We start from the raw sequence: 25,125 nt of genomic DNA, 5'->3' as shown, positions 1-25,125 counted from the left end.
CAGAGTTCTGTGATTGCATTAGCATGTGTCTTTTTTTAGAAGAAATTCTCAATCTTCATCATTAGTTAAGGCAGATAGCACATGTATTCCTGGAAGCTTTTCCATAGTTAACCTACTGTAGTATGTTGTTACCTTTGAACTATTAGCTGTCTCCTGTCAAAAGTTATGCTGTGGTCTTCCACTCAGTGGTGTAATAGAATGAGTTTCTTAAGTGAGTTTTTGATATTCTGAGTAGCTCCTCTAACTCCATTTTCTTGGTAAAAATCTGAGAATGTGAGACTTAAATTGAATTCTAAGAGGAGAAAAGACTGAGACAACCATTGCTTTGTAGTCCTCATATTTTGCACAGGAAGTAGTATCTGGAAAGCAGAAACTTCTTGTAGATAGCAACAGCAAAATTAAGGTAAAGGCTTCCTTAACAGCTGTGCATAACATCACATTTGGAAGTGTGACAAAGATGCTGAAAGTCCCTTTTTCTGGTTCAGTTTGTAAAATCTGCCTTTTCCTACTAAAACATTTTAAATGGGAGACTTTGCCTCAAGTGAAAGATGAATTAATCAATTTAAGCCTAAGGCAAGACAAGGTATATGTCAAGTTACAAGTTTTTGGTGAAAAGCTGTCTGCTGCTGGGGTTGATGTGTGCAAGTTGCATAGCAAGCTATGCAATGGAATTGAAAACTTAGGAATAAATACGTGTCTGGTGTTGAAAAGTGAATGAAACAGACATGCACTGACACTTAGTGCTCCCAGGAAAGACTTTTTCTTGTAGGAATAAAAAATTAATGAGAAACAGGCGACAACTGCAGCATAACATTATACTGAAAACTGCTACCTGTAGCTTTTTCATAATTGGGAAACCAAAATAGCTTTCCAGAAATCAATACAATGGGTTTTGTTTCTTTGAGGGTTTGTACACATTTAAGTCTTTACCATTTGCAGCTGTGTGCAGTGTTGAACAGTGTCCATACAAGTTTTTTTACTTTTTTTTTTTTTAATGGACCAACATACTTTCAGAAGAATGCTTACAAATGCTTGCCATGTATGGGAAGGCCTGAAACTAACCAGTGAGTGAAGTAAAAACCCAAATATCCTGGTGACAGCCACATTCAGCAATTTACAGGCTGGGCTATTGCATTATTCTGTGCTTTAAAACAGTTTGTCCTGCCTACCAATGGCTGTAGCTAAATGTAGATCCTGACTGAGGAGTTGTATGGTTTGTGATTTACCAATAAGTAAATTTTGTTTGTTTGGCTGTAAAATGTTTGAAAGAATTCCAGTTGGTTCCTCACATGAAGCATTATTAACTGTGAGCATTCACAGCTCTGCCATTACATGGGTTTGTGGAGTTCGTTTGTCAAATAAAAAATGTGGGGCATAAAGAAGGGTTGTAATTCCTCAGTGCTGGGTGGGGTGGAAGGCTTTGGGCAGACACAAGAAGGACTTGCTGGGTTTTGATTTCAAAACAGAAAGAGTGGACAATTATTTCAGAAGTAGCTTTGTAACTTGTGTGTGAATTTTATGCGAGGGGGAGAGCAGCAAGCTCTCAGTGTAGAACCACTTTGGCATTTTCTGCTAGCTCCAGTGTTCTCCAGAAGTCATTTTCACAGCTGCAGCCATAAGAGAAAATCAGGGATATTGGATTTGCTGAAGTTCTGGTAATCAAAGCCTAGCAGGTAATAATAGAGGCTGGCTATGATGGTGCTTAACTGAACCATAGTTGCTTTGCAGGAAGGGAGATCTTATGGAAACTTGTAGTCCAGGCCAGAAAATAACTGAGGTCATGACATTGAATGAGGGCTCTTTGTGAGTTTGTGTAAAAAACAATGGCCAGTTTGAGGTGTAAGTATTTAGACCAAGAATCCAAACATCCTGGTGACAGTCAGCTGTCATGTCCTTGGGCTTGCCTTGGCAATTTGCATTAAAGGGTGATGCTGGCTAAGCCTCCTTTGAAACACCAATGCTCTGAGTTTGCTGTACTTCAAGTGCCCATCCTTGAAGGAAAAGAATACAGAATCAATAAACACAGGACATGAGCAAAAATATTGCCAATGTGGATCAGAATTGTCATCTCTACTTGTTATTATATCTCTGATAATAACCTTTAACAGATGGCTAATTAAAAGAGAAGGGCTAAAGAAACCCCTGAAGAGGCAATTACAAACCAAAAATAAAACATCTTATTCAGATTTCCTGAAATATTTTTTTTAAGTTTACTAAAATGTTGTGTTGACTTTTCAATTATAAAACCTATATGCTTGGAGTGGTTAAATATATTTGTAATGATGGATGTAAGATTATAATTTAATAGCAATGGCTTATTTTAAATTGTTTAATGTATTTTTGTACTTTTGATACTGGTGACTATAAAAGCATGTTTTCTTTATGTGAATGAGTGAATATATTCATTGGATAAGGATTAATTAAATACAAGTATATTTATGTTGTTGGCTCTGTCAAGTACCACACCTGTTTACATTTCAATCCATTGCAATGAAGTTCTGCATGAGATCTGTTCTTATCTCTGCTGAACTGAATATTTGTAAACCTATAGAAAAATGAAGAATTTTCCTTGTGTATTTTGGTGCTTTGTTATCCAAACTTGATCATCTGAGCTTTGAGCAGGTTTTGGTTTTTTGGGCAGGATGAGTAAACCACTCCCATGTACATTAATCTCACTGCTCTACTTGAGCAGAGGAATTAATTCACAGGTGAAAGAGTGCAGGAACTGGTACATCAGATAATTTCAATATTGTTGTATTGTTGTTCCTTCTGTTTTCCATCCGCTATAATCAGTTAATTTGCTTTCTTCAGACCACTGGTTGTATCACCCCTCACCTTTCTAGAGAACTTTGACATTTTTTAAATTAAACTTCTAGAGATACGCTGGTATATATCTGCTCAAGTGAAAACTGACTGTTTTCAATTTGCACTTTGCTTTCCAAATCCAGCTTGTCTTGTTCTTAATCTCTGGCAAAGCTCTTTCTTCTACATTGAGTTACTCTTTTGGCAACCTCCAGCAAAGGGACCTTTACAAATGCTTCTGCATTTCAGTCTTAATGTATGAGGGGCCATAATTTGCTGACACAGTTCATTCTTTAATTCTGAATTCCAAGGCCTCTTGATATACTGTGAATCAAATATTTGGGGTTTGTAATCTGGTTTAAAAAACAAGAAATAATGACTGTAAAGCATTTGAGTATTTATGAGAGATGTACTGACTGTTTCAACGGGGACCTATCACATTTTTCCAGTGCTTCTCATTTCTGGTTTACATCAATTTTGTCTGCAGCAATGTATTGCCTGGAGTTGTGACTGGTAATCATTGTGTTTCTGAGATAGCTTTGATCATGTCCTTATAGAGGATTTTGTGAACAATCTATTTAATCCCGTATGATCAGAATAGTCCCAAATGAAAGGAGCAATGCAGTCATCACTGTGCCATTTACCTCGGCTTTAATTAGTTGATTTTTTTTTCTTTTTAAGTATAAATTTTTCTTTATGCAGTTTCAATAGTGTTTCACTCTTAGTTTTGTAACAAAACTGAGGAGAACATTTTTCTTCATTGATATGAACAGCAGTTTTCACTCTGTTTAAAGCGTTTCTGGTGAAGTACATACAGTAGAGCAGATTTAAACACACACAAAAATTATTTGGATCACTTAATGAAAGTCCTTGGAGGTTTAGATATGCTTCTAATTTGGATCAAAATTGGAACTAGTCAGAAGATTTTAGAGAAAAGAGATTTTCTTGATACATTACTTTTGATACTTCTTAAATTTTTCATCCAGGTGGTGTTTAATTCTGAACATATCCAGCATTCCAGGGAATGCCAAGGAACAGCCCGTTGGTTTTTCTGTTAGGCACGGTGTAGGACTTTTTGGGTGTCTTGAAGCAAAGTCTTGAAACATTGCCCAGTTGTTTGTGGAAACAATTAAATTTGTAGGCTCAAGTCTAGGGACTAATTCAAAAGCATTTGCCAGTTTGCAACTGGCAGAGGATTATAAATGAGTGTATCTGTCAGCTGCAGACACTGAAGACAAACAACGAAGTGAAACTTTGATAATGAATGTTTCATTATCTGTTGTTACTCAAGAATCATTCTTGTTGACTTCATGGATTATAAAGTGAAATTGTTTCTCCGCCTTTCCCACTTCTCTTCCCATCACACCAAGGCAAAACTGTCCATGACTTACAGGTATCTAAACAAAATCATTGATTCTTAAGTTACTGTATTACATTTCTGGAGCAATCTCACACTCAATCTGTAAGAAATGTGGTGTTTTGTTATTTTGAGGTTCACTATGATGCAGAAGATCTTTTAGAAGTAGGTGGCATCATGCTGTTCTAGTCTGGGTCTTGGCACATCTTCCATGTCCTGTGTTGTGTGTGTTGTAGCTTTTTGTTTGTTTATTTTACCAGCACTTTTTTTGTCTGTCAAAGATGTCACTTGGTCACTATGACTGCATATTACTTTTATTCTATTTGGATGTACTGAGCTTGTAAAGATCTTGTACATTTATTTTTCCTATTAAGTGGAGAAAAAAAGCATACAAATGCTGCCATTACATTCAGAACCGTATTCAAGCAGCGGATTACGTTTCTGATCTATTTTGGATTAATTTAATATTCCCACAAAGAATTTAGTCTTTTCCCATGAGCAATATGGTTTCCTGTGTCTTCATATTGACTGCTAATTGTTGGCATTCCAGAAGATTAAAATCAGGTCTTACAGGGAGTGCAATCATACAGCCTTTCAGATCTAAACATCTTGTTGCTATAGAAAACAAAATATTCTTGCAAATTATTTAAGCCTGAAATTAAATAAGTTCTGCTGAGTATTTTTTTATGTCTGAAACTCAACCTCTCAAAATAAAACAGGATTTCAAGCAGTTAATTCCAGTGACAACTTTTCACAGCTTAAGGCTTACCTTATTTTTCAGAATTAGTCTTAACCCATGGCCTTTAACATTTTACCCACTCAGGCAGGCATTTTTCAATTTATAAAAAGGGTGGCATCTTAGCAGTGAATATAGACAGGGGAGCCTGCAATTAATAGATAACCTGAAACAATAGCTTTAATAGCCCATGATTGAGCGTATTTAATAAGTAAGGGGATTTTCTCACTTTAAACAAAGAATAAGAGAATGTGTGTGGGATTAGCAGTTTGCATCAGGGGAACGCCATTGTCTGGGCTGAAAAGAGCTGCACATCTGTAGATAGTTGATAATTCAGATAATTATTCATTTATGTGTAACTGACTATTTCATAATAAGAGGGGGTACAAGTTTGGGCGTTTATTTTTTCTGACTTAGATAGGGAAATGATTAATTACAGAGCTGTATTTCGTGTCAAGTTGTGAATAAATATATTTAGCATTCATATGGTTGTTTACAAACAGGAAACCCACACCGCTTGCCAACAGTTTGATTAAAAAAAAATCATTCAATTCATCACTAATTCTCTGTAGGAAAGATCTTTGCATTTGTGTAGTTTGGCATTTTATAATTAAATTCTTTTAAAACATTTTAATTAGGCAGAAGTAAACCAGAGTCTTTTTGTTTGCTCTGTGTAAACACTTGAAGGTGTCACTGAGGTGAGAGCTGTTGAGAGTGCTGCAGGGTATCTTGGCTTTGAAGAGTGCTCAGCTTGAGGTTTGTAGCATGTCCACACTTCACTGGGAGATGGCTTTATCAAATCAAATAGCAAATTCAGGAAATGCTATTTCAGTTCAAGTTCCTTGACTATGTGTTGGTTCCCCAAAGTATGGTAGAACTCTTTGGGCTGACGTCTCACACAAATGCATTTGTGATGTGTTCCATGCAAAAAAAGGACATCTGGAACAGGGACTTGTAGCAAAGCAGTTCAGTCATCACCTGGCCAGACAGAATCTAGGCAGGAACCTATGCTGTTGCTGCTTGAAAAAAAGAAAAGGTGGGAAAGTCCAGAGGAGGGCCACAAAGAGGATCTGAGTGCTGGAGCATCCCTGCTATGAAGACAGACTGAGAGAGCTGGGGTTGTTCAGCCTGGAGAGGAGGAGGCTCCAGGGAGATCTTAAAGCATCTTCCAGTGCCCAAAAGGGCTGCAAGAGAGCTGGAGAGGGACGGGACAAGGGATGGAGGGACAGGACAAAGGGGAATGGCTTTAAACTAAGAGATGGTGCTTTGAGATCAGATATAAGAAATCACTTGTTCCCAGGAGGGTGGCAAGACCCTGGCACAGGTTGCCCAGAGCAGCTGTGGCTGCTCCTGGATCCCTGGAAGTGTCCAAGGCCAGGTTGGACAGGGCTTGAAGCAACCTGGGATAGTGGCAGATGTCCCTGCCCATGGCAGGGAGATTGGAATGAGATGCCCTTCAAGTTCCCTTCCAGCCCAAGCCATTCTGTGACTGAGATTATGGTGGGCCATTAAAGGCCTTGGAAGGGAAGCCAAGGCTGTCCTGGTTAATCAGCACTGCTATTTCAGACTGTGGCTCAGCATGAAACACCCACTTGGAAATGTTTTTATGTAATCTCCCTTTTATGTAATTCCTCTTTAGCCACTACTGTGTGTAAGTACTTAAAAAGTAATTAACAAAAAGTACATGCAATGCATGCATTAAACTGTTTCTGCCTGCAATAATTTCCCTGGTTATAACCATTTGCATTGTTTTCTTTTGAAATATGGACTTTTAATTCACTTCTATACAGTTTAGCCCAGATCACGAGTTTGTCTTGGTACTGTGTGTATTGGAAAACGCGCTATGTTTCTCAGGTGAGGAAATTTATTCTAATAATGGGAATTTTTCCTTTTTGTGGATCATGCAGGAGGAAATTAAAAAAAAAAAGTCACCATGTGAAGATATAAGTGTGCAACTTTACTTTTATGCCCTCAAACTGTTGAATAAGTAATCTGTTTGGATGTACTTGCTCATCTGATTTTGAGATAAAAGGTATGAGACACTGCTGGACTTCTGTGCTTAGCATTAAATATTGACATTGAATTTTGCACTATATTAAGGTTCTGAATTAATTTTTATTTGTGAGTTGCCTCTTTATACCTTTGGAATCCTACACCAAGGAACTGCGTTGAAGATGCCAATACCCAGCAGAAAATCTGAATTTAGAAAAAGTGCTACTGAAGCCAAGTGACAGCTTTTGGCTGTGTGAAATGTGGTTGGTTGTATAACTGACTATGTGCTGGCTATTTGTTTGTTTTCTTCATGCTTAGTTTCAAGTGTTATGAGAGTGTACATTTGAGGCTTGTTCTGACTTTTTTTTTTTGCAATTTAATGTGGGAGTTTTAAATCCTCATAAGCTTTTTCCAATTCTCATTGAAGTTAACAAGTCTAGGAGAGCCATTTTTTGAGATAGATCTTTTCCTTGACCATACTGCAAAATCACTTGTAAAGCAAGGGAATATAGTTAATAGGGACACCTACAATTCCATGTGTTGTTCTGTACAGAACTGGGGTGAGATATAAGAAGCAGCCTGTGATTTACATGCATCTCCTGTTAATTTTAATGTGCTTGACTCCCCATGGTTGCCTTGAGCATCTCAACCTTGATTAATCTAAAGTTAAGTTCCTTTATGCTGGCTTATCTGTGATTGTTTTAGGCTCACTCCATCTGTTTCTTAATGTAGCTCTATAACTTCTTTCACAGTTGAGATTTGCTGATTATATCACTTTGGGTTTGCAGCTAAGACATTCAGTTCTGGTTTTATTACAAGATACTTTGATAAACTTGTGAAAAGTGAATGGGAGATTATTATCGAATAATTATTTCTTTGAAGGTGATTCCTTTCTTAATATAGAAAATAGGTGAAAAAAGTTTAGTAAAGATGAAGATGGTAGGTTAAATTATTAGGAAGACTGAGGTGACATCACTGATTTTTACTTGTCAACAATTCAGGCCAATCTTTTCCCCTTTGCTACAAGGAAAAAATGTTAAGTTGCATTTTATGATTTTGCAAGTAGCAAGACAGTCCAAAAAAGTATGTAGAACCCCTTTGTCAACTCCTGAGTCATCCCATTTTGCAATAATATAGTTCTTAGCTTCGCATCTTAGTGGGGATGTTATTACTGATCATTAATTTTTAAACTGGCACTTTTTCTTTTTTTTTTTTTTTTTTTTTGTTTAAATTCCTTTATATAAACCTTGTGGAAGATAAAGATCATTCTCTGTCTTTCAGCAGTCCTGTCCAGAGCTGAATGTCTTTAATATATAATGCCAGCCTTTGGAAGAGGCATTTCTGGAACTAAAATTCTCTCTGATGTTGAGGTGGCAGCAAGTCCTGTTGGTGACCACTGGGAAAAGCACGAGCTGCTGGGTGGTCAGGGAATGTTGCAGCCTGAGTTTACCAAGGTGGGAGGAGAATTTCCTAATTCTACTTGGGCCGTGTTCCATCTGGAGAGGAACAAGCTTTTCCCCCTCTGGTTGAGAACCAGAGGCTGGATGAAGCAAGAGGAAGAGGACACATGAGCTCTTCTTTAGCTTGTTCCACATGTGGACAAGGTCATAGGCATTAATTTCTGTTCCCATCTTCTGATTGGGATCTGATCCTCGAAAGGATAGGAAAGAGAAGGGAATTAATTGTACTAAAATAAAAAGGAGAAGTAATCAAAATCACAAATCACTTGTCCAGTGCCACGTTCCTGATTGATGCTATGTGGTAACTGCTGAGATCAGACAGTTTTGTAATCAGTGATGCTGATAAAGGAACATATGACTCAGACACCAACTATTTTGTGATTTAATTTAAAAAAGGGTTGCATAGATATATTAAAGAAATGTAAACTGTGCTTTACTGAAAGAGTGCAACTGCATTGAGTAAGACTGGGACCTGTCTTGATCTGGTCTGTTTTCTCCAGCAGCAGCCAGAGGCAGGTAAAGAGGAGCACAAGAAGAGGACAAGTGTCTGAGGATGCTTCCTAGTGATCTTTGATACTCTTGTATTTACAAGTCTTTGGTTGTTTTCTTTCCAGCAATTTGTTGCTGTATATTCTCAACTCATATAAGCTTTGGACATAGCCAATATCCTTTGGCAGCATTTCTAACTATGGCTGTATGCTGTATCTGAAAATAACAGTAAAAGGACCCCTTTTGTATTTTCACTGTCTCATTTCAAGAATTAAGGACTAAGAAATAAAACTACCTGGAGGCAGGTAAAAAATGAATGAGCCTGGTTCACTTTTTCCCTTGCTCCTTGAATCCTCCTTCTGTTTCCTTTGTTAAGATGGAAAGTTGTGGTTTATTTAGAATATTCTGAATACAAATATTATCCAGTGTCTTTATCACTCTTCCAAGTACCTTTCTGTGTTTTACTAGTTCTGCTTTGGTTTACTACATGTTGAAAGTGAGCTGATTTTTATGTGGTAGTAATTTGGAACCTAATGAGGACAGCAATTCACGTTTTTGATGACTACAATGTTACCGTAAAAGAACGTGTTTTAATTATTTGGAGATTTCGCATGTATATATGCAGTTCAGTACCCATGACAGTGCATTTTTGTACTTTAATTAAGCTTCTTGAAGCACAGAATTCCTTTTTAAAAGTTTCCATTGTCTCACTAAGAAATACAGCCTGACCTAGATAGTAGCTTCTGTAGCATTTCATTCTCTTCTGCATGGGGAGTAGAAGTCAGGGATGTTTCTCAGGTAACAAAAAGGAAGATCCCAAGTCTTTTTAGAGCACAAGAATAACTGTTCTTCATCTCTCTTCTCCCTTGTGATGGGCACTTTTACTTAGTACTTTGATACTCCAAATAAACATAGTATTTTTATTTCTAAGGCTATTTCTAAGGAGGAAATAAAGATAGGTTCTGGTGATTTTCTGTTTCAGGAAATAAATTTCACTAGTGGACCTCAAATATTACTCACGTCAAGATTTCTGATCTTAGTGGGGCTTTGGTTTTTGGTGGTTTGGTTTTGCTTTTTTCCTTGCCTGAATTATGAAGTACCTCTCTGTTTGGAGCAAGGCACATTCCAGCTGGACTTAGGAGAAAGTCAAGCCAGAAGGAAGAGAGAAGGCACACCTTGAGATGTCTCCAAACTGATAATACACACATTTTTAACTGGCTGTTGAGCTAAACAGAAAGTCTTGTACAGAAAGTGATCCAATCAGCATTTCTGTTTAGTCAGGCCTTGTTGTGGATATTTGTGATTGTGCCATTTAACAGCATTGGCTTTGGTAATTTGCCAGGTGCTGCCACACACCACAACACACCATCCAGTGTGACTTTCTCTTGGAACAACTCATCTGGCAGCAGCCCACACGTTGGATCCTGCACCAGCTCCATTTCATCATATATCCATGATGCCCATATATCCATCACATATATCCATATATCCACTCTCCAGGTGCTCCCACTTTTGAGGAATATTGCAGTTAGTTCAAATGATTTAAACTTGTCTGACCTTTTTGCCTTTTAACACACCATAAAGGATGATGAAACTGCACACAGAGGCACCCCAGGGCAGATCATGTTGCTGGAGTAACAGGGACACGTTGCCACCTCCTGCATCACATGCTTCAGTAATGATGCCACTGCTGCATTATTTTTCAGAAAGCTGATTATTGCTTAGCAAAAATCTAATTGAAACTTCAGACAGTAAAAACATTAGAGAAAGTGTATGATGCGCCTCTGAGAAATTAATCTGAAGTGCAGAGGCAAAATTCAGCAAATATTGGATCAATTTTTATAGACTTTGCTGTTGTGGAGGAGCTACTTGCAGTCATGCTGCTGTATAAACTGCCTTGGATGAGTGGGTTTGGAGGGTGTCTATAACTTACCATGCTAATATGGAGCAGTCAGTAGGAGCTCCCTGAGTATTTCATGACCAGTGTGCACTGCTGCTGCCTGAAGAGGGGTGGTGTGTGTGCCTCTTGGTTCTGCTGGATTACTAGCCCCCAAATCAGGCCCAAACATGCAACTGCCCTTAGTTCTGGGTGCACAAAGAGGAATTGAAAGGCAATCTGAAATACTGTGCTCTCATCTGACACACAAGAGCTGATGATGTGTGGTTTTTTCGGTCTGGCAATAAGTGGAAGACAACAATACCAGCTGTCTTTCCTGGATTGTTCTGAAGTCTGCTCTGCTCATCCAGGGGCTCATCACATTGAAGCTCAGATGTTTAAAAGAGGGTCAGAACAAATTTATTCCAAATACCCATGATCTGGTAGAAAAGTTGTCCCACCATATTTGCACCAAAAATAATATTTTTCTATCAACTACCTGCTGCATTATGTCCCCAAAACAGTACTAAAGGCTTTTATTCTCAAGTACACTTCAGAATGGTACTTTGTGGTCTCAATCTTTTATTTTCCTTCTCTTTTTTCTTTTCCCTTATTATCATAAATAAGGATTCTATTAGGAGCTGGTTTTGCTTCCTATCAGTGAAAGAACATGCCTGCATGGCTGCAGGCACTCGCCTGCTCTGCCTGGATCATGAAGTGGGATTAATTAACTCTGCTCTGTGTTAATGTTGGGGGGATGTGGCTTCTGGCAGGACCTGACTGAGGCCTGGCCAGGTGGGAGCAGAGGCACAGGAAGCAGGGGATGCTTTGCAGCTCCCTAAATACATCTCAGACTGATCCCATACCAAGGGAATGATGGATTATTGTGATGGATGTGTTTGTGCCAGGGCTCAGTGGGGACAGAGTGTGTGTCCTGCAGAGGAGGAAACCTTCCCAAAACAGGCTTGGCATGTGACTTCTCACTGAAATGCATTGAAATGCATGTTCCTGAGATCACATTGCTGCCTGCCATGATATTTTGGAATTTGGAGGAGGCTGTGTTTATGGAATTGGAATACTTCTGTTCCCGAAACATGCACTACTTGGAGCTGGGCAAAGGAATGAAGGAGAGTCTCTGGGGACTGTTTCCACTGTGGTACTCTGATGTGTAATTTGCCAGTCGTTGTTTCATCTCATTCCATTAATGCGCTCTGATCCCTTAATTTTTATTTTTGTGTCAGTGCTACAGAGAATTAAGACAAAATCCCACAGCAGGGATGTTCCTGGTGGTCCATTCTGGGGGGTATCTTTGGTATTGGAGAGCAGCACAGCTCTCCCTGCTGCAGACCCCTCCTGGCCTGCCTGTTTTCCATACCCCAAGGAAGGACCACACCCTGGAATCTGCTCAGTTAGCAGAGGATTGTTGCTGAATTGTTTTCAAACCAGCAAATGCCAATAAATTCCTGTCCTGTTCTAGTTCCTGAATTTGCTGTAAGCAGGAAGGACTGAAAACTGTAGGTGGCTGTTTCAGCACACCAGAAACTGGACCTACAAAGCTTTGACTTTGCAAAAATGTGGCATTTGGGACTCTTAGCATGGCACTAAAGGAGCTACATTTCAAAAAGGCTTCCCTCCAGTGCCTGTCCTCTCGCCTGCCATCCAAGGGGCTTCACATACCACAGTGGGATGTGGCAGAACCAGGTATTTGCTCTCAGTGAGATTTGCATTGCTCAGGAACGTCTTGACTACAGACCAAAAAATAGCTTTGGGCAAAATCCTTAATCTGCTTTTCCTACCTAGCAGTTGGGGTGCCCCAAACAGAAAAATCTAAATTGTGTTTTGGAGGTTCATCAAAGTTCCTTTCCTTCCAGGGAAAGAGAGTGCATTGCCAGTGAATTTGAAACCTTGACCTGTTTTAGAATAGTGAAAGACATTCAAAATTGTATTGTATCAGTATTTCTTCACCTGACTGCAAGCTTTCCTGCTTTGCTGTTTGTTGATCCAACCTCTTTCTCTTTAAACTTCTCACTTTCAGACTTTCAAAGTTCCATCCCAAAGAGGCAGAATGATATTCTGCATAATTTTTATAGAGTTAAATCATATTGTTTGGCTTTAAGTAGAAAAAAATAACCCTGCTCTCCTCTCCAAAGAGATTTTTATATCCCTTTTCCGCATTGAATTGCACTGTCCTCTAGTGGGTGTTTTAAGCAAATGTTTTTGTGTTTGTAAATCTTTCATACTGCTCAGATACAGAAAGCTTAATCTTTATTTTCAAATGAACTGTAAATGTTCTCTGATATAAAATGATAGAGGATTAGAGTAATATTTCAAAACCAAATAAGAAAAAGTTACATTTGACCTGTGGTCCAAGCTGTAATAATACAGAGATATATAAAAATGTTTGCATCTGACTTATCTGTTGGAGCAGAAGGATAAAGAGTGAAGACGCAAGTGTGGGCATTTTATTACTTTGTACTGAGAATTGGATATAATCTGCTTCTTTCACATTGAAACAAATTTGGCAAACTATGAATGAATTAATATTGAACACCAGTGGACTAGTAGGAAGGATTAAATGCATTACATTAGACTCAAAGTGAAGAACTGTGTATCCCAATTTACCCAGTGGTTTGGTTTTTTTCCCAATGTTGCTATTCACCTCTTAAAAGGCAATACCCTTCTTTTAACTGGGATTCCCTGGGATTTGAGGTGTAAAACATCTCTGAAAATCAGAATGGATTGAATATAAAAGTTTTATGTGACAGTGTTTGTCAGGCTGCTGGATGTTTGCAGTACTGGGTGTCTGGGTCCAGCTGTAGGTGACAGCACCTTCACTCTCCCTCCCTGGGCTGGGAGCACATCTGGATCTTCACTGCTTGTGTCCCAGCATCCAGCAATGTGAGCATCCCCCAGTCTGGGACGTGTTTGAGTGATCCATCATCCTTCCACCGGTGTTTGTTCTGTTGAAGGGATGAGGGAAGAAACAGATGCCTGGCAGTGAGCTGCCAGCTTGCTTTTCCTATTCATCTCCTGGCAATTTAATGACTTCATTTGGTAAAAGAATGTGCTTTTGTAGACACAAAATATGACTCTGCTGACCAGAAAGACTGGGATACATGATGCATGTTTTAAACTCAGAAAATGCTGGGAGCCTCCAGGCAGGACCATGTTTGCCAGATGTACCATGCAAACCCACTGTCTCCCACAAGGTGTGCCCTGTGGCATCCTGGAGAAGGAAACGTGACTAATTCAATCTGCTTCATACTGTCTGAGTACACTTCTAGCTGATGAAAGAGTTAGGAGGGGTCAATAAATTAATTCAGTTTGCTTGAAATAAAAGGTATTTTTTTACAGACTTCAACAGACAAACCATGAGCACGTTCATTGCTAGTGCAGTTTTTAATGCGCTGCAGCTGTAGTTTTACTGACAGTTGCTGAATAGCTTGTTTTCTTCTAAAATACATGGATTGAACTTCAAAGTCACAATTTCCAGCAAGGTCAGAGATTATATTGGTAAATATAGTATTTTATAGTATTTATAGTTCACTCTCTGAACGTTCATGCATCTCTCTGAAGAGGTGAATACAAAGTCTCAGGGCATGCATGGGACACTGTGAATAACTGGAAACTGTTGCAGGTCTTTAATGTCATCAGATGAGATAATGTGGGGAGGATTGTGAAAAAGGTTCTCAAAAATACTTGAGCAGAAATTAGGCACAGGAGAGGGGATGTTTATGAGTTGGGGAGAGAGAGGGAAAGCAGGACAACTTAATGGGGCTGCCCATGTCTGGGTCATGGAACAGATGGAACCTCATCTAAGTTAAACTGCATCCGTGTTTGGATGTCTGCTTTATGTGAGCTTCAGTTTGCCTTGTAGGAAGGACCTGTTGGTGCTGCAGCACGCTGTAATCCTACACCTGTCGTAGTTGTTCTGTGGTGGCAGCAGAAGTGGGAAATAGAAACAACAGCTTGCCAGCGTGAAGCTTTTGTCCTCTCTGTTTTTGCATGCAGGGCTGGTGTGGTTGGTGAGGCTCAGGTCAGCAGACAGCCAGAGGTGCCCCAGTATGGATTTATAGATGGGCTGTGGAAAGGTGGAATGCTTTATGGTGCTGCCTCTATTCAGCCTTAAGTGTGTGATGAGCACATCTCAGCCTGCGTTATGTTAAGGCTGGGAACATTTTTAGAGAAAATAATGATAAGAGAATATAGTAAATGCACACACACTCCATCTGATTTTAGAAAGCTGCTTCTGCTCTACCTCAAATGCTCTTAGTTTTGTGGAACCTGGTAGCCTTGTGGATCGTGTTGGTGATCCAATACAATTCTAGCAGTGATCTCCTAACACCATTACTTTGGTTAGTACATAGTTCTGTTTATTTGCAGTGTGGGGCTTTTGTTGGTGCCAAACCTTCAAAGCAGAATTGCAGGCTTTGTCAAGGCTGACTTTACCAAAAAGTGACTGAAAATTGCAACTATTAGTTTTAGTAATAAAGTGACATGGATTTTACATAGCTATAGCTATCCATAAATATATTTACTTTCATATATAGAGAAAATACTCTCTGAGTCTGCATAGCTGTTCATACAGCACTTAGGAGCTGTGGGATTACTGGCTATTCCAGTATTTGCAAAGATTTAACACCAAATCTAACATGAAGACAGTGATAGTGCAGCACTCACAGTTTCCATTCCTTTGGCTTCCCAGCATTGGTGCTGAGGCCTGGGAGACTGTGGGGTTTTACCAACACTGGTGGTGATGTTTCCATGCCATTGTGGATTCCCTTATTTCTCCAGAGGAATCCATAATCAGTTGCAAGTACATTTTGTGGGGATTTCACATCTGTCAGTTGTTATGCTGCATTAAAAAGGCTTGACCCATGGATATGCTACTACCTTTTGTTTCCTTAGCAATGTTGCTGAAATACAAAAAACATTTATAAGGCATTCTGATAGGTAAAAGTGGTTATTAGAATAATGATGCTGTTTAGTAACCTGTCTTGTATGCAGGCAGTTTGCCCTCTCCTTGATTTCTCTAGCAGTCCATAGGCATTAGATGCTGAGCGTGTGGATATATAATGGTTCTGATATGCTACAGGAGGTTTATTTTTCTCACAGACTTAAGTAATACAGAGACAGTGCATTCTCTGTGCACATGAAACACTGAAAACCTCTTCATCCATCCACTGTGTCTGAATGCTAAAGTTCTTTCAGCTGGAAATGCAGGATCTAGTCAGGCTACAGAAGCATATATAAACAATGTTCACAGATTTCAGCAGAATTGAAGTGAATCTCAGCATCATTTGAACTGATCTTCTGGCTTATTGGGAAGATTACGATAAAACCCAAGATCGAATTCCCTACCTGATCCAGTTTCTTATTGATTGAATCCTTTTAGACTCCTCTCCAATTTAACAGTGTATTTTTATTAAAGCCAAGCGCACAAACATCAATTATCCAAGCTGCATCTAATTTCCTTCCTTTTTTTTTTTTTTCTTTTGCTGCCAATGGATTAGAAGACATGATTAGAATTCAGCTTGAAAGCTGAAAAGCAGATCCCTAAATGAAAAAGTCTGCTCTAGGAATTAAAATATCTGTAGCGGGCATAAAATCCTCCTCCTTATCTCTAATAATGTAAACACACTTGGTTAAGTTGATCTGTCACATGTCTGCTGCAATGTCCCTGAATTAGGAGGATGTATTAGAAAGGGTGGAGTGCTGTCTGTGGCATGTCCCACTGTTAGAATCCATCACCAGGATGTTTTAATACCAAAATGTTTTGCATTGAGACGTCTCTGCCACAAGGGTTAATGGGGTAAGAGTTGGAAGGGCTCTGTTTTTCCTCTTAGGTTTTACCTGCTGACACCAGGAATGTTTGTGTGTGCACAAGCAATGGGAACGAGGCAGAGAAGGGGTCTTCTATGGTTTTAGTCTTGGTAGCTTCTGCAGAGTTAAGGATTTTGTAACACAAAGGTGAAATAAAAAACTGCAATGGCATCACCAACTGAAAATCCAGAAAACCCTCAACTGCTAAATGCATGCATTTAATATGAGTATAAGGAAGAGTTACAAAATCAATTAAATTGTATGTACTTGTTTGACTGGGTTATAAATTTCCTTCTGGTGCCTGTGCTCTGCCTGGGATGAGGAAGCCATACCATGAGCCACACACAGGCTCCATGAACTCAAAATGCACTGGATCATCTTTAGAGCAACCTGGTCTAGTGAAAGGTGTCATGGGAAGTAAAGCATTGTGGAGGTGTTTTGTTTTCCTTTTGTACTGTGGATGGCAGTGTTACTGCCAGTGCTGAACTGTGTGTGAGTGCACATCACAGGAGTGAATTGTCACATTCTGTCAGTGGAGAGATGTAAAACCTGATTTAAACGTGGGTGGCCTCAGGGAATTTTCCTGGCTACCTGGAGCTGGGCAGTGAATCCCTTCCTGTGGTGCAGTGAGTTGAGCATAATTGCAGCTGACATCCTGCACCAGTGCAATGCAGTGATATTTCATTCCTTCACACCTAATCCCTTCTTTATCCTCTCGGGTTTTGAGTCAACACAATTCTGGCAAAGCTTCTGACACCCAGTGAAACTTCTTGTAGAGCACCCCAAATGTTGTGGGAGAGCCCCAGGGTGCAATGAGGAGCAGCAGGGCTGCATCCCTGTGGGGTCCTCAACATGATAAGGCATGGTTGGGAGCCTGGAATATGGGCTTGGGTTAATATTCTGCTGCCTTACCAAGTGGAAAGAAACCATATTAATGTATTTTTTGTATTGATGTCTTGTGTGTTGTGAAGGGCAATTTAATTGTGAATCGGGTGGAGAAATTGCAGTTTCCAGAAACTGATGAATAGCAGTTTTTTGAGGTTATCAGTTTACCTGTTGTAATGAATGCTCTTCATTACATGCCTCTCCTTGTTAATTAGAAGGGATTTTTACTCCTCTTTATCAAGTCAGGGCAAGTTTATTACCTTTTCCTCTGTCGTGCCTGTGATAAAGTGAAGATCCAGATTGTTTTGTGAAGTGTCCACATGAATATTTCATTGCATGTACATCACACATTCATGCCCTGTGTTTTCTGAACTCCAACCTCTGATGATTTTTCAATACATTTTTTAAATAATCAAACTATAGATTGTGTAAGGTCTTTTTATTTATATTTATAGGTAGAAATTCCCCCTTTTTTTTTTGTAAATACTTTAATTATGACATTAATTACCATGCCAGTTTAGACCAAGATAATTAATCACTGCTGTACACTGGAGCAGCAATAGACTGAGGCTCAAGTTCTGTGAGTGCAGAGGTGAAGCTTGTACCTTCCATAAATCAGAATCTGCCTGACAGAGAGGAATTGGTATCCTGGTTTGGATCTTTTACCTGTGTTTATTTAAAAAACAAAGTCAAAACATAAGCATTCATCCACTCAATTCCTTCCTGGTTTCTTTCCTACAGGTTGAAGCAATCCTTGTAAACATATTTGGTGGGATTGTGAACTGTGCCATCATAGCCAATGGTATCACCAAAGCCTGCCAAGAGCTCGAGCTGAAAGTACCCCTGGTGGTCAGACTGGAAGGTGAGTGCTGCTGGATTCAGACAAAATCATCCCTCAGGTTCTCAGTAATTCACTCAGAATTTCTTCTTCTCCTGAACATATTGCTTCCACACAATAAGAATATGTCCAATTCTTCAGCCATGCACAACCTGAAGCCAATAAACTCATATTTCTGCATTTGTGGACTCTGATGATACTGGAAGCAATGAAATTTTGCAATGGAAGCATTATGAGTTTGCCTGTAAGATTTGCAATGCAAATAGGAATTATTTTGTTGCAAGTTTATGTTTACTGGAAGGTACTTATTTTTCTTTTTTTTTTTTACTGAAAGCAAATCTATTATTGCTAAACCTGCAGCAAAATATAGTTTTAAGTTTACACCTGTGTCAATTAAAAGAAAGATGTGAGAAACATTATTTTTGAGAGAGAAATTACTGTAACGTGTTCCTCTGCCCAAATACCCTAATAAAAAACAGAAGATTTGGTAATGGTAAGGAATATTTTTTCCTTAGTGCATCCAGCATTGTTTCACAAGAAACAAAAAAGCCATAGAGAGGGGAGGACAAGGACTCTTTGGCAGTTACAGACTTTAATGGCAGTGAGAGTGGAGTTCTGCCTCTAATTTCTGAGAAGTGCCCCGAAGGAGGGAGAGTCTTCTGCCACTGAGTGAGAAGTGCCTTGATTGCAATCAGCACACAACCCTGGTAAACTGAAAATATTTCTTTCTGGCCGAGTAGGTTTGGAAAACAGAGGGATTTCTGGGTGAGTTTTAAGGCCTTTTACTCAAAACCATCCATATTCATGTTTGTGTGTGTGTAAAGAGCATAAAATGTCCTGTCACTGTGCATTGGTGATGAAAGGAGGAAATGCATCCCCTTATGGACCTGAGATGCAATACTGAGGTGGTTTTCTCACTGTGCTAGAAGGGAGAGGAAAGCACTTTCTGAGTACATCAGGCTTTTTACTTTTCCAAAATTACCCTCACCAGGATTCCTGAGGATGCAGGGTGCCCACGGATTGGTTTGGGGGATGCTCCTTTTGGTTTGGGGGATGCTCCTTTTGTGTTTCAGGAGAAAGCAGAGCCTTCCTCTCCCTCATTCTCATGCTGCACTGCACGTGCTGGCAGGGATTCTGCTGTGGTGAGTGCAGGGAAGTTTAAATACCCTCAAATGGATTTTAGAAATAAATTGTGAAAATTTTCTTTGGATGGCGCAGCACCAGTCAACACCTTAAGAGACTGAGTAAAAAGTTTAATATGGATGAAGGGGAGACTGATGGATGTTGCTTAGAAGCAGGAAAGTTTCATTATATAAAATCTCATTGTTTATCAGCTCTAGGCAATGTTGTTTCACTTTTTGTCATAGCAAAAAAACTTTTCCTGTCTTTCACAGCTGGGAAAAAGTTTATCTGTCAGATCTGTGAGACTTCTCAACTGTTGTTAAGTGCTGCTTTTTAAATGAAGATATTGCAAAAGCCATTCGTTTTTCCTATGAGCAAGATGTTTCTGTTGTGATATTTGAAACTGTTATAAAAGAAACAAGAAGAACAACTTGGTCATTTTAAACTGCAGTCTGCTGGGTCTGCCACTGTGTTTGCTTGGCCTTTCTCCTGCAATTTTGATAATTCCATGATGGTACAGAAGAGTGAAAGCCCTGCAGAGGTGCCTGTTCCTCTTGTGCCTGTGACCTTTGAGACATTTACTGCTCCACCCACAGAGATCAAAGCTGAATCTTCAGAGTGTCAAATACAGACTGAAATGCAAACATCTTTGGGTTATCTTCCCAGGACTGCTCACTCTTTACAAGAGCTGTGATAATGTTTCTCCTAGACTGGCTGCTGACTCTGGAAATGGCAGTACCACGTTTTCTTTAGGAAGCTCTCTCCCAGAATAATACAGCAAAGTCACACTTTTATCTTTATCTCAAAAGTTTTTTTAATTCCTCCTCCTATTCCTCGTGTTCATCCTAAACAAAGAGTTATGATGTTTATAACCTTCAGATGTTGTATTTTGGAACTGTTAGCAAGCCACTGCTGTTTTCTCTGCCTCCTTAATCACCTAACCAAGCAATTCATGTGTGTTTGGTCCTTTTAATCTTTCCTTAGAAATCAATCCCTCTGGATCCTTAATCATCTTCATTGTTCTTTGAACTCACACCAGGTTATTTAAACTTATAAGGATTTTGAATTAATTATGAGTACTGTGGAACTACTAAGACTACCCAAGACTTTTTAAAACATCACTGATTACATTTTACAGTTAAAAAGGAGCAAGGACTCTTTTGGGTTTCCATTTTGAACATTTTCCCAGCAGAAGGTTTGTGATTATTCCCATAAATCTAACAGATTTGTGACCTGCACTTAAAAGACTCTTTGCCCACATGCACTGTGCTACAAGTGTCTTGATGACTAGAGTTTTAATCAGTCAAATCTGTCTTGATTTAGTAGGATTCTGTGGACAAATCTTTTTTCTCAGTTGTATAATAATTACAAGCCGTTTTACCAGTGGATAAAGAAAGGATTACTCTGCTCTTTGCAAATGGTAACTTTATAATTACATATGTTTGCTTGCCTTATCAGTAAAGAACTCACCAGCTGAGACACAGGATTATTATTTAAAAAGCTCATGGACAAATGGAGAAACCACATATTCCAGATTTCATCTTCTACAGATAGAAAAGCAACTGCTGCTGGGTTTATGCAGGATTTTTTCCCTTTAAAATGTAATGCACTTCACTTAAGTTTTGTGAAAACTGACTAGGAGTGCTGAAGGGAAGCCAAGCCTTGCTTCTCATTTATGTAGCTCAGAGTTAGATGAAAAGAGGGAAGAATAAAAAAGAATTGTGAATTAGATATCTACTTCTATGCTGGAAATCTTACATCCTCTCTCTTTCAAAAAATGAATTCTCTCCTTCTCCTCTCATAGGGCAAGAAGGACTGGGAGGAATCATAACTACCTGATATGTTGAAATTCAGATAGAAACAAGTTGCTTTTTATTCACATGTCTGAATGCAATTTTTTTTATATTCTTCATTCATGTGATCAGTGACCTTGTGTGTTCTTCAGAATCTGAAACGTTCTAGAATCTTCAGAAATCTTTTACACGAAGTGGAATTTTGCTCCAGCTTGTGTATCTTGTTTGCAGGTATAGTTCAGTATGTGTGCCTGATTTTTTGATTTTTAGTATCCCAAATTGCCTGCCAAGAGAGAAAAATGGGATACTGCAAAGTCACACTTACAACTTCATTCAGATCAGCCTATTCAGACATCTTGGGTTTAAACATTCAGCACAAATTTAAATGTGCCCTTCCTGTTGGGATGTAAACATGAGGCAGAGAGATTAAAATATTCTTTGGGGAAAGTTTAAGGTAGGAAAGGGCAATTGGAGTGGGCAGAATAGTTTAATTGTCTTTTACAGGTAGGCAGTGGAAGTTGGTTTATCCTTGACTGCAGAGCCAACAGGTGTGAGGTGTGCAAGCCACCAAAACTTTGTATGTTCCCTACCTAAAGGTCACTAATTAAAGCTTGGCACCAGCCAAACCTCAAATCAAATGTTGTTGAAGAAGGTTAACTAGTGATGAACTTCAGACCTGATTCTCCAAAGGCTGTCTTTGGGACCTGAGAAGCCACGAGTTTCCAGGCTGAGGGAAGACAGGAGAGCATTGCCTGGATCCCTGCTGGGGGAGATTTGGCTCAGCCCGCTCAGCAGTGCAGCATGGCAAAGCTGGACCCTTGCTAGGGATTCTAACATGGGCACAACCTGCTCATGTCACTCATCATAATTGACATTCTGCATATTGTGACTTTTTTTTTGTCATAGCAGAATGTTTTGGGTCGCTCAGAGTATTTTTTATAATATTCATCAATTTGTTAGCACATAGCAAATATATATAACTGTGTCTTATCTCCTTATAGCTTATTTACCTGAAAAGCCAGAAATGGCATTGCAGAATCCTGCATCCTCTCTAAGCATCAGCATTAAGCAGTGACCATTTAGCTTGTTCCTGATGGGTTTATAGCAGGCCAAGTGAAATAAGGGAACATAATCCAAATCCTGCACATAGAGTATGACTGGGTGTGTTTTATTTGTTTGATCTTCTTTCAGCCTCTCACAGTGTGTGCTGGTGTAACCCTACCACTGGTAGAGACATGCTTAGGCAGAATATTTATTATTAGGATTTTTTTTGGTAATGAGTTGAATACATTTGCTTTGCTAGTGGTAGCAGAGATTTCAGGTCCACAGAAGTGTAAATGTGAGATTGCATTTACACAGACTGAGAGGTTGTTGCAGAAGCCAGGTTTTCACAGGAGGATGTTTAGATTACAAAGCCTGAAGGTACATGCCCATAAAATTACATCTTTCCAGGTTTTTTATGGAGTGTGTTGACAGTAATATATGTCAGAAGACAAAAACTTCTAATTAGAAAGCCATTCTCTTCATAGAATCCAGTCAAAAAAAAAAAAAAAAAAAAAAAAACACAACAAACACACACAAAACCCTCAAACAATAAAACCCAGCAACAACAAAAGCCCCACAGCCTCCAGCCCTGTGAATTTTCACCTTTTCTCAGTTGGCTGCAGGGTAGGTGAAGGGCAGGTTATTCCGATAGCTTGGGATTCTGTTTACAGTTCTCTGACACCATCCAGTGGCAGGAGGTTAATGCTGGAATAGTGGGATTCTTTATTTGTTTATTTTAACACCTGTTGCGACAAGATGGTATTCTTTGTAGATTCCTAAATGTTTCCAGTGTTTTCGGAATGTTTAATTTTAAATCGTTTGCCTCTGCTTTTAGCAGGCTCATTATAATTTCCACATAGCTAAAATACTTAATCACAATGAGATAAAATGCTATCACAAAAAAAAAAAGAGAATTATAGCAAAGGAAGTGCTTGCTGAAAAGTGTGTTTAGTTGTATGGCCTGCCTATAAAAGTGTTTTATACAAGAAGTACAAAATGCATTTGTCCACTTTTGACTGCAGTGAGCTTTTTTTTTTCAGCTTTCATCATTTCATTTCCCTGCATAAACTCCCCCTCCCTTCTCAGGGGCCTGTGTTTTGTATTGATTTTGTAATGCATGTTAGACAAGTGGTGTGGAGAGCAATCAATGCAGTGCAGGACAGATCCAATGTATTGTTCCCTCTCCGACCCGGCAGTGAATTAATACTGGCCACTTAGTGAAGAGCAAAAGTTACTTTTAAATACATGGCTATCACAAACACCACAATATTTTTTCCTTGGAATATTTCCAGAAAAATTTCTCTCTTTCCATTTTTTTCTCCTCAATAACACTTTGTCCTGCAGAATCCTGTCTGAGAGATTAGTACATTCTTGACTGTTTAAAATGTTTATCACACTTGTATCTAAATAAAAGACAAAACCTTTAAGGATGTTGGGTATCACTGTACAAATGTGAGGGACTCCAAAGAGAACAGAACCTTGGGAATGGCTCCTGCCTCCCCTGTGCAGTGCTGGCCTGACAAGTAGCAGCCTCCACATTATATTATATAGGATACTTGGAAAAAATAAAATATTATGCTCTTTTTTGCCCATAATATTTTTTTTTCTGTAGAAAAAGTTCTGTACAGTACTGTGTGTTACTAAGCAACCAAATCCCCCTTCTGTCAAAGATTTCAGATGCCTTTGACCTTCCTACACAAGCCCTGCAGCGTGTCCCCTGCACAAGGGGGGAAAGCATGACCTGTTCTGCCAGTGCCTTTGCAGAGGGAGCAGATGGGTCCCACATTCCGCTTCCTGATCCTGCCTCTCCCATCACAAAGTGCTGTGACAGGGATGTCTTTGGTCCCTTTCAACTCCAAGAGTGGCAATCCTGACTTGAGCATGCTGATGAAACAGGCTTTTGAAATGCTCTGCTTCTGTGGTAGCATTTCAGATGTTTTATGAAGTCTGAAAAAAAAAAAATTGAAAAATCATCCTTTAAAATGAGCGTTCTGGAAGTTGCACAGTAAAGAGTATGCTTCTTGCTTGGTTAATAATTAAGGGTATAATTAGTGTATAGCTCCAAATATAATTAAAATTCATTTTGCTGGGTCTAGGAATTACAAAGTAGTTAAGCATTTTGGCATGGCAAATGAACAAGGAACATGACATGGAGGAGGAGGAGGAGGATAGAAATTATTCTAAAGAGGATCAGCTCTGGGTGCTTGTGCTTGTGACTAGTGTACGACCCCAAAGTGTGGATTCTGCTTCCTCAGTAGGATGTCTGACTCCAGGTCCTTCTGTGGTGCAGAGCATAGCAGTGATCAAAAGTGTCACTTGGCTTTGCTGCAGAAAGCTCTGGAGAATTCAGATTTTCCATTAGTCTTAGTTTTCCAAACAGAATGAGATAGAGTAAATGGGAAGGTGATGCTCTTGCCTTTTAGACAAGGAAAGTGGGGAAAATGTCTTTTCCTGAAATATCTTTTGCAGCTTTGGATTTTTTCCCTTTTCTTTGCATTAGTCTCTTGACTGAAATTGAGCTTTTTCCATACAAACTGGAGCCCTTGTGCTGTGTAATCATATTTTCTACTTGAGGTAGAGAGAGCGCTCAGGGACTTGGTTTATTGGTGGACTTGGCAGTGTTGGGTTTCCAGTCATACTCGAAGATCTTAAGGGTTTTTTCCAACCTAAATGTTTCTGTGATTATAATAATTTAGTGCAGCAGCAGAGGAGGGATTGGTGTCATGCTGAATTACTTCAGAGACCTTTGTATTCCCTGTTTTTAGTAAAAATGCAAAAGCATATTCAGGAGCAGCTTAGACCTGGTTAAGTATTCGGGATTACCCAAATCTTTGCCTTTCAACAGCTCATTTGGCAGCTTTCAGTTATCACAGGTGAATTTTAGTTCCTGTCGACTCACTGATTAGCT

The 25,125-nt window shown here is 39.3% G+C and overlaps 1 protein-coding gene across 4 annotated transcripts in view; it reads left to right on the top strand.

Annotated features, from left to right (window-relative positions):
- The window catches only part of SUCLG2 (succinate-CoA ligase GDP-forming subunit beta), a 113,042-nt gene that overhangs the window by 85,589 nt on the left and 2,328 nt on the right, over positions 1 to 25,125 (top strand). The window contains exons 10-11 of one of the 4 annotated variants that reach the window (XR_011003124.1): positions 18,162 to 18,282; positions 18,774 to 18,965. Coding sequence is in view for 2 of the 4 variants with exons in the window: in XM_068202213.1 (XP_068058314.1) it covers positions 18,162 to 18,282; positions 18,774 to 18,883 (231 nt within the window). In the remaining 2 variants the exon portion in view is untranslated. Of the gene's footprint in view, positions 1 to 18,161; positions 18,284 to 18,773; positions 18,967 to 25,125 lie in introns of those variants that run through there. The other 3 variants (XM_068202213.1, XR_011003125.1, XM_068202212.1) reach the window with 3 other exon arrangements.

The sequence above is a fragment of the Anomalospiza imberbis genome, chromosome 11 (genome assembly GCF_031753505.1).
Source record: "Anomalospiza imberbis isolate Cuckoo-Finch-1a 21T00152 chromosome 11, ASM3175350v1, whole genome shotgun sequence".
NCBI classification, from domain to species: Eukaryota; Metazoa; Chordata; class Aves; order Passeriformes; family Viduidae; genus Anomalospiza; species Anomalospiza imberbis.
This window is presented reverse-complemented; position numbering and strand designations above follow the sequence as displayed.